This window comes from Cryptotermes secundus, unplaced genomic scaffold (assembly GCF_002891405.2).
Source record: "Cryptotermes secundus unplaced genomic scaffold, Csec_1.0 scaffold559, whole genome shotgun sequence".
Lineage (NCBI taxonomy): Eukaryota > Metazoa > Arthropoda > Insecta > Blattodea > Kalotermitidae > Cryptotermes > Cryptotermes secundus.
Genome location: NW_019718620.1, coordinates 519,370 through 532,340, shown reverse-complemented (window position 1 = coordinate 532,340; position 12,971 = coordinate 519,370). Strand labels below are relative to the sequence as shown.

Here is a 12,971-nt window from a genome sequence, read left to right as displayed (position 1 = left end):
TCTTTCATGAAAACAACATACTGATTATGTTATTAATAAAATTTCCACTGCATGTTACACATTGAGAAATATAAAATATATTGTCCCTTTAGATGCATTAAAGCTAATTTATTTTGCTCACATAGATTCTATCATAAGTTATGGTATAATTTTTGGAGTGGCTCTTCTTGTGTTAACAAAATTTTTATATTGTAAAAGGAAGTTACTAGAATTATAACGAATTCTAGACCCAGAGATTCTTGTAGGGACATTTTTAAGAATTTGGAAATAATGACGTTCTACTCTCGGTACATATATTCGTTACTTTTATACACAATTAATAATAAAGATTTATTTAATTTTAACAATGAGATTCACAAATACAGAACTAGAGCCCTCAATAATTTATATTTACCTGCAGTTAACCTAACAAAATACAATAAAGGTGCATACATATCAGGTATTAAAGTTTTTAATAATTTTCCTCAAACAATAAAAATGTTGTCAACTGATGTGAGAAGTTTTAAATCTGCATTGAAGAGGTTTTTATATCATCATTCTTTTTATTCCATGAATGAATATTATCAACATAATTGGTCATAAGTGTGTAAATTTGTAATGTATTTAATTCAGTTAATATAGGTAATTTAAATAAAATTGCATTAATTCAAGTTTTATAGTAAGTTCTTTTTTAATTATCCCATTAAATTTATTGCTTTATATTATTATTTACATTAATTGATTAGTGTAAGTGATTTTGATTATGTGACTCATGTAATTTTGTTTATGTATCTTGATATATCTATTTTCAAAGGGACCATTTCCACATCCTAGGTTTGTCACCTGTATGGATATATGGAAAATAATGGAAATGAATGAATGAATGGACTATCATGAGAACTGTTTGACACACGGAAGGGCCACATGTTTTCCCTAGTTAAAATAAAAAATATATTTTTACTATAATTCAAGAAGTTTCTCAACTAATGGGTCATACACATACATACACAAAACAAAACAAGCTGTAGTACCTGAGACAAGAAAACAAGTTAAGCTTCTCTCTGATAAAGAGCTGATGGATTTCAGCTCCAATGGAAAATAAATGACATGACACAAGATAACCTGTTGGACAAGACCTTCAAAGGAAATCATTATTAGTGCTATTTTTGTAATGTACATTTAACCATTTAATAACCGAACAAGGGGTTGGTGACATTGGGCACCCTTGTTATAAACCCTGTGTTACAGCATTCATCTGATAAATTTTACCTCATTTTTATTCAGCATTTTCTGTTTCTATATATCACCATGACTCATGGAGCTGAACGCTTCTTGAGAAGCCGCCAATTGTACAGCGTCTCAAGAACTTCCTGGCATTTAATTTTAACCTGAAGATTCATTATCACATTCACAAGAGCCCTCCACTGGTCCTTATCCTGAGCCAAATTGATCCAGTCCATACCATCCCATTCTATCTCTCTAAGATCCATTTTAATATTGTCCACCCACCTATGTCTTGCTCTTCTTAGTGGCATCTTCCCTTCTGGCTTTCCCATGAATATCCTGTATGCATTCCTCTTCTCCCCCCTTTGTGCTACATGCCCTGCTCATCTCATCCACCTTGACTTGATAATTCTAATACTTGGCGAATAATACAAGTAATGAAGCTCCTCATTATGTAGTTTTCTCCAAACTCCTGTCACCTCATCCCTTTATGATCCAAATATTCTTATCAACACTCAGTTCTCAAACACTCTCAGTCCATGTTCCTCCGTTAATGTCAGAGACCAAGTTTCTGGCGATGACATAGCAACATATACTTATTTTACTCTGCATTTAGTTCTAGAACAACCTCATTACTGGCATCAGTTGAAGTCTCTGTATTTTTCTTTATGGTATCTATGTTATCACCAAGTATATTCACATCATCAGCATAGATCAGCAGATGATGTATCCCATTTAATTTCAGTGGGGGTGCTTAAGAATTAACAAAAAAGAACAGAAAAGGTGTTGTAAGATGTCCCATTGTGTTGAAACATCAACGAGTTAGGAGAAATTGTAGGTATAACCACTTCACAGTATATAAAAAATTAAATATTTTAAGATGCTTACAAAAACAGCTATTTGTACATCTTGTAAATGATATTTAAATAAATATTTTTGTGTCTGTTGTAAAACAGAAAAGGAGAGTTATATATAACATGAGCGTACACACAGATGAGCAGAACATACATGTACATATTGGAGTTCACGAGGTACCATGTATCAGATCTTACTGGTTTTGATGGATCAAAAATTATACTGGAGCGTGCAGACCTGTTACTAGGCAATGACCGCGAAACAAACGGGTTCCCATGGCAAAAATAGGGGAACTGTTGGAAACTGTGTTTTCTACACAGTCCGTGCTAAGGGGATATATAATGAAGTCGGCTGTCAGTCAGTCTGTGAAGAGAATGGTAGGAGGTGGGAGTGAGATGGCAGCCAGCCTGAGGGTTAGTCAACTGGAGCAATAGTTCAGTGTATGAGACGGTAGCCAGCCGCCAATGGCATGAGTGGGGAGGTTTAAGAATCTCCACTGTTAGAAACTGTTACAAGAGAATGACTAATAAAGACACTGCAGGCTGGAAAAGACTTAGCTGGCTCTAGTGATTTGTAAAGTGTGGGGATTAGCGATGGCATTATAATTACTTGTTTCAATTTCCAATACAAACGCCATCTACAGTCACTCATATATGTGACAATATCAAAACCAGAATGCTGACAGCATCTTATCTTAGTGAATTCAGTGAAGTCAGCATTTATCTTCTCAGCTATCATGCGCATCTGTTTTGAAACATGATGTAATTCATATGCATTTCAGTAATTTGTAACAGGGATGTTGGTTTCACTATTCATTATTAATACACACATCACACACAAAGTTTATACAACTCAAACCACATTACAAATGTAAAGAACATTATACTTTAAAACTTAGATTTATATTAATGAAATCAACTGCATTTCATACACACACGTGATATATTAACATTATCATGGAGAATCAGCAAAGTACTTCCCAGGATTTCTATGCTTTCGTATGGTGCCATCAAACACATCTTCTTTATCAAGCAATGCTCTGAAAAGACAACATCATATTAGATGACTTTGATACAGCTGTCTTAAACAAATAAAACAGAACATATCTCTGTAGCCTTCATGCATTCCTCGCAAAAAGTGCAAAAAATAAATGCACAATTATCCATCCATATAAGTAAATACCTGATTATCCATTATCCAAGCATCCAGAATTCACAACTGGCAAATGCTTCAAAGAAAATCCCTAACATTTTCATGAAGTTCATCAAAAATAAGTTTGTAATAAGCATATGTTCACCTGCTACATGGTAGTTCTCCCAGCTGACACTATCAGTGTGACCTGTTATCCTCCCTCATGCGGGCACCTTTACAGACAGTACAGGCTAGGTGAATTCATGATCATACACGTATTACAGAAATAAATGATATAAACTCCGTCTCAAGTGCAACCAATATATTTTGTGTCTTTGATCTTGCTCCCTACATTACATGTTTCCCACACAAACAGACATCATAATACCTAACAGTTCGTGCCATCCATTCGAGCACAAATTGTCGGGTATTAATTACCTAATAAATAGACTCAACACATACCCAATAACGGAAAAAGGAAAACAAATAGAGAAGAACATTATTAAAAACATACTACAGAACAACGGATACGACACAAACATAATCAAAAGATTAAATCAGACAACACGAAAACAAAAATCAAACACACATGACAACGAACAACATAAAACAAAGTGGGCCATATTTACATATAGTACAAAAGAAGTGAGAAAAATTACAAAACTTTTCAAAGACACACAAATAAAAGTAGCATTCCGCACACGAAACACAATAGAAAATATACTCAAACAAAAACCACAATTAGATAAATACAATAAAAGTGGCATATACCAAATGAAATGTGTAGATTGCCCATTGAAATACATTGGGCAAACGGGCAGAACATTTAACACTAGATATAAAGAACATATACATGATATTAGGAATAATGATAGCAATTCCGGGTACTCAAACCACATACTAAATACAGGACATGCATACGGAACAATAACAGAGGTAATGGAAGTTGTAACAACGGGAAAGAAGGGCAGACATTTGAATACATTAGAGAAATACCATATATATAAAATAAGTAAGAAAGGCCTACACATGAATGATACACACATAGAAACACACAATCCCATATTTCAAACGATACACGAAATCTATACAGACTAACGGTACCTTCCTCTCCCCACTACCCATTCCCCCCTACACTCACAAACATAAAACTCAGCACACAGTACATCAGACAGCACACGTAGTAAAGAATAGCAGCGGCACGCACACAGAAAGACTACACAGGGTAAGTACAAATAACAATATACACACATAAGAAAACACCACATACATAAGATGGTAATACAAATATATTTGTATATTACAGATAACACCTATACAGTGTGGAAACAAGAACTAGCCGCTGCAGCACTTCAAACACAGGGTGAATAACACTAACAATTTTAAAATTTTAAAATTTGGAGAAGAATTTAAGGGTTAAAATTAGAAATAAAGATTTTATTATGGTGCTATTACAATAAAGTCAAAATTAACGTGTGTGAAGTAATCTATGGGTGGACAGCTATCAACGAAGTAGAAGTTGATAATGACAGGTAGAGTGTTTTAGATGTTACATTTTGAACTGGGTGCAGTGTGACAGCGACGTGAGTGTTATACACCTGATGATGGCCGTCTGAGGCCGAAACATGTAGTGTAGGGAGCAAGATCAAAGACACAAAATATATTGGTTGCACTTGAGACGGAGTTTATATCATTTATCATATGGAGTGCAACAGGATGCTTAAATATAATATTGTATTACAGAAAGATGTGCCCAAAATCCTTCACCCATCAATCTGGTGTTTCATGCACAAAGACTCCCAGGCAAGAACTAAAGCAAAAATGCGAGCTTTCGACTTTGTATTTGGTTTCTACGAGAGTATTCCTCATGCAACTGGCAGTCCCCATTCCCCACACATGCCAGATAACAGGGAATGTACTGTGCCCCCCTCCCATACACACGCACACTCATATTTTCCTGATGTGTTTGCTGGTACTCTCATACTCAGTTCTGTCCTCAAGGTAAACGTACAATTCATCAGCAACTGTGTGTCTCTCAACAAGATTCCTGGTATGCATACCTGCATATACCACCTGCAAAAAGCGCTGTACAGTATTCCAAAAAGTAAGAAATGTAGTTTCACAAAAGTTGATATTTGGAGGTTCAATTTTTTAAACCTTATTGTATAAAAGAACGGTAAATGACATATTTCTAAACATTTTTCACATCTCTTCACTTCTTACTTTACTTCTCAACATGAATCCTAATATGGACCTCAGAAACTTCACATGGGCTGTAACCCATTTGGAAGATAAGGCTGAAAAACGTTTAAAAAACTCTAACCTAAAGATAGCTTTTAAAACAATTTCCACCATTGGTGAATTATTAAATGAGAAGCAAGAAATGAACTCATATGAACAAAGTGAGATATACAAAATAACCTGCCAAAGCTGTCACAGAGTATACATTGGTCAAACAGGTAGAAACCTAACAACAAGATATAAAGAACACATAAGAAACATAAGATTTAACAAAGATGATTCGGCCTTTGCCCAACACATACTAAATAAACGTCACCAGCACGGACGTATGACAGAAATTATGGAATATCATGAATATAAAAGAAAATTTTCACATTTATCACTTCAATAAATTTAATAGATAGAAGAGCAAAAACATACAAAGGAGAACGATAATCAGAACAGTATGTTCGACATCATAATAAAACATCAGTACACGCCCACATAAACATCATGAGTCGTAAGGGGTATACATACACGACACAACACACGTTAGTACAGTATAACAACACAGCGTAGCCTGTATAACTGGACCACCATATACATACATGACACGACACATGTTAGAACAGTATAACAACACAGTGTAGCCTGTATAACTGGACCACCATATACATAAACAACACAACACATGTTAGAACAATATAACAACACTGTGTAGCCTGTATAACTGGACCCCCATACATACACGACATAACACACATTAGAACAGTGTAACAACACAGCGTAGCCTGTATAACTGGACCACCATATACATACACGACATAACACATGTTAGAACAGTGTAACAACACAGCGTAGCCTGTATAAGTGGACCACCATATACATACACGACATAACACATGTTAGAACAGTGTAACAACACAGCGTAGCCTGTATAAGTGGACCACCATATACATACACGACATAACACATGTTAGAACAGTGTAACAACACAGCGCAGCCTGTATAACTGGACCACCATATACAGATACGACACAACACATGTTAGAAGAGTATAACAACACAGTGTAGCCTGTATAACTGGACCACCATACATACACGTTAGAACAGTGTAACAACACAGTGCAGCCTGTATAACTGGACCACCATATACATACACGACATAACACATGTTAGAACAGTATAACAACACAGCGTAGCCTGTAAAACTGGACCACCATACCAAAGGTAGGATTAAAAATAAAATGTCATTTTGAATAAAATCTGAATTACAGGAACACTACACTATACCCATAATACAACTGCAGAGCTTTGATCATCAGACAACAAAACCAGGCTATGGAACATACTCATCTTCCATTAAGGAGAAGAAGTGTAACAACACAAACCAAATTGGTTCTAAATTAGAACAAATATTGTACATTACTTTGTAAACAGACTATTGTAATAATTTTCAGATGTTTTGACAAAAAAATGTACAGCTTAGCATTAGTTGAAAGATATAATATTTATATCTATGACATGGTAATAGTAGTTCACATTAAATAAAACTCATTTAAATTGAAACTTGTCGTGTTAATAATATGTGATTAGACTGAAGTCACCATTGAGTGGGGCTGCTTGATATCTCACATTGAGACCAAGAGGTATGTCAACCAAAAAAAGTCTAAGAACCACTGCTCTAGATAATTTTCAGTTGGAAATAGCTGACATGCTAAGTGATGGAAGCGAAAGTTCAATACTGAAGCGTGTCAGTTTTCTTGGCTTCAATTTGAAATGTAGCATTTACAAAGACTCTGGAAAGAGAATGTTATAATGTTTTGCCTGACACTTGTAAGGGATGACCCCAAGTCAAAATACAAGCCTTAAATCACTAGTATCTACATTTTGGATGACTCAAATATGCAACTTCTACTCCAATATTGTTATTAAATCTTTAAATTCATTCAAAGTTTTTGGGCAAAAGACAAATTTCATGGCCATTTTCTAAATCAGCATTAAAAATTCTACAAGATTTATCCATTTCTGAACATTGTGCATTTTTTCTTTTACCAACCAGTAACATAAATACCACAAAATTTGCTTAGTGAAACTGAATTGCATTAGGTTATATTCTGATAAACTCACTTCTTTCTGCCATACCACGACTGATACTTCTTACATAATTTTCTCAGTCAAAGTGGTTCCACTTACCGTGGCTTTTTAGAGCTTTCTTCTTCTGGATCTCTATTTTCATCACCAACACTTTCACTACTGCTATCAGAAAATAATGCCTTTGAATTCTGAAAAGAATACAATATAAAACAGACTTAAGAAACTCTGTTTTATGGAACTAAAGCATGTTACAATAACGCATATTCAGTTCCATCACATACTATATTCTTATATCAATTTTAGTATTACATTCCCATCTACAGCTATGTACCCCAAGAGGTCTCTTCCCTTGAGGTTTCCCAACAAAATTGTGTGTGTACTCTCATCTCTCCCATGGAACAACAGAATATTTTATAGTAGGTAACACAGTTATTACAAACTTGCCTTACAAAAGTCATTAACAGACAGGTACAGCAGGTTAAGTTGGCCTTGAGATATGCAGTAGCTTCACTGCTGGAACAGACGTTCAGGGATAAGTGGAGCTGAGTCTCTTAAGTGCTGTGATTGAGTTAACGTGTGTTGAGTTCCTTTTCAATATCATTGGCCCATTTATAATTAGGCCTTTCATTTTCATTCTTGTTTTTACTGAACATGATCAGATTGCAAGGTGAGAACAGAGGTGTAAAGTGATGCAAAGGAAAAGTAAAGAAATTGTTATAAGTATTTACAGTTTCATGAAGAAAGAAGCTGAGAGTGACAAAGTGATTAATGTTAATCATGTATGAAGTCACTGATGTGTCCTTATGTACAATGAAAGGTATTTTAAAAGAGTATGAACATAGTACACAGGTGGGGAAAGAATTCAGCATATCTCACACAAAATGACCAAGAAAATGAAAACTTATGCAGATCATTCTGAAAAGAATGTAATTTGAAGACGGATTAATGAATTTCACACAACAGAAAGTGACTGTCTTACTTAAATACGGTTAGCAGTACTCAAAAGACAGATTAACTGCATTCTATTATTAATTTTGTGAAGTGTGTCCTTCATTGCTTGTGTAGTTTTTTGTGCTGTGTTTTGTTTGAATGTGGTGTGTAATTTTGTGTGATGTGTGTTATTTGTGTGTTGTCTTATTGTAATATCACTGCCACCGGGTAAAAACCTATTTGCAGTTTAAATAAAATAATATAATATAATTCCAAATGTTTTGTTAATGTTTAAATTGCAGACAAAATCTGGAGACCATCATCAAAAAATTCATTTTTATAACTGTGAAATAACTGTGAAAGATGGCTGAAGATGAAGTTAATCCCAAACCTTCCACCAGATTGATATTAATGATGGATCGGTTAAAGAATATGTCGCCAGAAAAAAGAAGCTCCAGAAGATTACAGGGAATTCAGTTGAAGCTTTGTAAAATGTTCACCAGCCAATGGAGGTAATTCAATCTGTACTTATATTTTCATATTTAGTATTTTCTGTTTGCACCAGTACCACTAGTGAACACTGTTGTTACCCTCTCTCTTGCGCATCTGAGCTCATGTCCTACAAACTTGTAATATAAATGAGCTATTTCTTGTTGTCCATGAATGTCATGCGATATAATGACCATAGACAAAATTTTGATTGTTAATCGGATTTACTGAAGTCTTACAACTTGTAACCACAAGGATTATGCCCTCACTGTTCAACACAATTCACAAATCACCACGGGACATACTAGGTCTTCTTAGTCTGTACCAGTCTTCACTAGTGGTTGCTTGGTGGCGGCAGCAGCGAAAGTTCCCTCTCCCCTGGGTTCCCGAACTGTTCCCAGGCCTCAGCTACCAGCTTCTCTCAACAAGCATCAGCTCATAACAACTGAACCCCAGCGGTTATCTAACTCACCACCTCAACTAACTCAACTCCTCCATAACTGTTCTGTTTCTAACATCTCAGCACGGACTGCACAGAAAACACAGTTCCTCTCATGCTGTTTATGGGCAATTGCCTAATAAAGGCCAGTCTAGGTATTTGTTTTGCGGTCATTGCCTAGCAACAGGTGCATGCCACACTGCTCCTAGCCTACAGGCATACTGCCATTACTTCTTTTCCGTGGGCCGTGCCTGTGATATGTGATTGGCCTCGCCTTCCTTTCCTGCGGCTCAGTTCTCACAGCAATTGCTTGCCATCTGCTCCCTCCTTAACCAGTTAAGTGGTATGTTTTGTTTTTATCTTTCCAGCGGTGGGACATTAAAATCTGTTACAGCAGCATTTAGTTTTATAATTCTTGGTCCTTTTTCAAAATTCAATATCTCAACCATATGTCATTACAGAATTATGAAACAAAAAGTCTCTGAAAGACCAATTATCATAGTTCATATATATATACACACACACACACACACACACACACACATTTTTATGGCCGTTAAATTTAACTTATATTTTTTAGTATAATTCCATACTTTTAGCTTTATTCTCAAAAAGCAGGCAAATGTTGCCACTGACATGCATTTGAGTTACCAATACATGATCACAAAGGCATGTCTGAATCATGCACATTCAGTATATGCAGTCCAGACTGGCATCTGGTGTTTAGAGATAAAACCCAATCATAAAAGCTGAATGACAAAACCACCTTCAGCCTAACACACATTCACGTTTGATTTCTGAGATATTTCACTGTGACTTGTTACAGCTCTGGCAGCCAGATTGATAACAGACATTTCTTATTGCCATGTGGGTTGAATTTGTACTTCTTTTGCAAGCTCAAGACTGCCGTGGATGAATGAACTGTGCAACAGAAGCTGTTGCAAAAGCGTTATCTTGCACAGACTATGAAATCATCAACAAAACAATTATACCACTGAAAACATTGCTGTAACTCCAGTGGCACATACTGTGAAGATTTTTATAATTATGTTCTGGTATTCAATAACAGCCCATATCACACTTTCTAGCCACTAAAACTTTACACTCAAACATTTCTTAGCCACTTGCTGAACCTTGATTCCTATTCACGCCTTCAGAAGTCGGCCGCCATATGGTAACATTAGAAACAGTGCAGCACACAGGGCCTCCCTGCAGTTTTCACAGTTGTACCTCGTTTCATGAAGAAACTTATGTGTGTTACAGTGAACTGTAAAATGTAACCACGTGCTGTATCAAAGAGTTCAATTAATCCGATCTTCAATCAAAAATCCATCTAGGGTCACACTCATACACGTGACAGCTGGTGTCCGAAGTGGGATTGACCAGAATAATTGCATTGGATAGGACTGATTCAATCGAACTGAGGCAAGACGGATGCCTGACTAGAAGAAATGTTTTCATAATATTATATTGTAGCATCCTGTGCACTTTTCACTTAGCGTTTATTTATTTGCATTCTTACAGGAAACACCATGTCCAGTAAGACTTATTAACTTTAAAGGTTAAAAGGTCACTACATGTATTGGACAATATGGTCTTCATCAGGTGTTATAATCTTTTAGATGAAGAAAGTGCTGTCTTCTGTTGTTAATATATATAGATATGAAGGCACCTTCAATGTGCTTATGTGTTGTGTTTCTCCTTACTGCATGTTTTGCTGCATGTCTTGTCCCTGAATCAAGCCATATATTAAAGATGTAAATTCAGTATTAGTTTTAAGGCTATTTTTTCAGCCTTCTGTCTCAAAACTATATCTTGAACAGGTACATAACATGAATTTCTGGCTAAACAACTCTAGGAGTATTGATACAATCTTCTCATATTTGGAAGTTTTTAAATTCTTCTATCTGTAGCAGTTACACATTGCTGAAATATCCTTCTCTCATTTGCCACAGTATTACTTACTTAGCACTGATATCAGTGTGCTAAGTTATTCCTCTCAATGATCACTTTCTCATAAAGTGACAACAACTTACACTTCACGTTTGTTTTTGTATCCATGCATGTAGCTGTATATAATAATCAAGCCAGTTATGTTTCATGTTTCAGACCTTACACTGTTCAGATTATCCTATTAATTTCACGTCCAAAATATTACAACTTAGTCTGTTCCCTTTCATCTAACAATTTTGAGCAATTCATCAAACTGTGGCTTGCGCAGCTTTAAACCATAATATAGACTCTCTGAGTGATATACTATCCTGATAGTTTTAGACTCCCTGTTGATGTATACAATGGTATTCAACTATTCCAAAACTGCAAACGTTTTGAGATCTCTACCTAATACTGGTAAGTTAGCGCGGCCTCCGTAGTCTAGAGGTAACGTTCCCACCTCATGACTCGTAGTACGCGGATTCAAATACCCGGCGGAGGTTGTCGAATTTTTAAGGGCGGAAAAAGTCAGGGAACAAGTCCTCCGGGAGGGACTTTAAGCCGTGGGTCCTGTGTCGTAGCTTTACAGCACGTAAAAGAACTTCATATTTTCAAAGGAGGTCACTGAGCCAAATTACGGACGTTTCCCGCCCAACAGCAGTCTCTAATACCTCTGGTAGATGGGGGAAGCATTATAGATACCTCTCAGCTAGTAGAGCCGGTCTCATGTTCCTTTGACACACTGGTGTCAACCTACAAGACTACAGTGTTACAACCCTGAAGGCCATGAGATGAACATTCACCTCAAAACTTGACTTCATGAACGCTGTGATATGAAAATATCATACTTCTGAAAATTACTTTTTGGATATGGCACAGTTTACAACTTTAACCTCCATCATTATTATCAGCTTCATATAAGTCTTGTTCCCAACTTTCTGATTCAAAATATCCTCTCTCCCTACTTCTGCATGGAAATTTCCAAACAACATTTTCATGTGGTACTTTAGGAACTGATCAAGTACACACCTTAGTTGGCAAAGATGTATTTTATATCATCACTTTTATCCCATTCAGTCATCTACTGGTTCACTTCCACTCTTGTCTTCCTGTACTCCCAATAACTGTACTTCTTACTCTGCTTATTCCCTTGCTACTGTTTCCAGTGACCTTACCCAATAACTCCTGACATTCCAATTTCCAAATCTCATACCCATTTTCCTTTGCTTAGGCTGTTCCAAGTCTCGGAACCCATTTAATGTTTCATATTTCTTTACAGTGAAGAATTAAGAGTCCTTCACGGTCTCAAACCTGAATAAACACTTATTCAATATACTTACAGCTACTGTCCATACCTGTAGGCACTCTCCTCCATACATAAGCTGATGATTTGACATGCCATGGAGATAGGGCACCCACTTACTATAGTAGTCACACATAAGAGAAAAATGAATTTGATCAACTTATAAAATCACCTGGTCTTGGTTGTGACAAGTGGAGTGGTCACATCTGCAGACTTTTGAGCACCTTAAGCCAATCTTCCTGCACCCACAGAGTTTGTTTTTACACACACCCTTACACATGCACCTGACCTGACCATCGCAGTTTCTCTTCACGGCGTGCTCCTGCTCAGGGTGCGCAGAAAATCTGTGACTCTGCAAAGGGGAAGCAAGCA

At 36.3% G+C, this 12,971-nt stretch overlaps 1 protein-coding gene across 4 annotated transcripts in view; it reads right to left on the bottom strand.

The window, feature by feature from the left end:
• Window positions 1–2,857: 2,857 nt before the first annotated feature.
• LOC111862011 (chromosome-associated kinesin KIF4) overlaps window positions 2,858–12,971 on the bottom strand; it is a 69,608-nt gene continuing 59,494 nt past the window's right edge. For all 4 annotated transcript variants that reach the window (XM_023847046.2, XM_023847055.2, XM_033750601.1 and 1 more), the window contains 3 exons: window positions 12,772–12,951; window positions 7,606–7,694; window positions 2,858–3,097 (listed from right to left, as the gene is read on the bottom strand). In XM_023847046.2, the coding sequence (XP_023702814.1) occupies window positions 3,013–3,097; window positions 7,606–7,694; window positions 12,772–12,951 (354 nt within the window). In that variant the 3' untranslated portion in view covers window positions 2,858–3,012. The remainder of the gene's footprint in view (window positions 3,098–7,605; window positions 7,695–12,771; window positions 12,952–12,971) is intronic.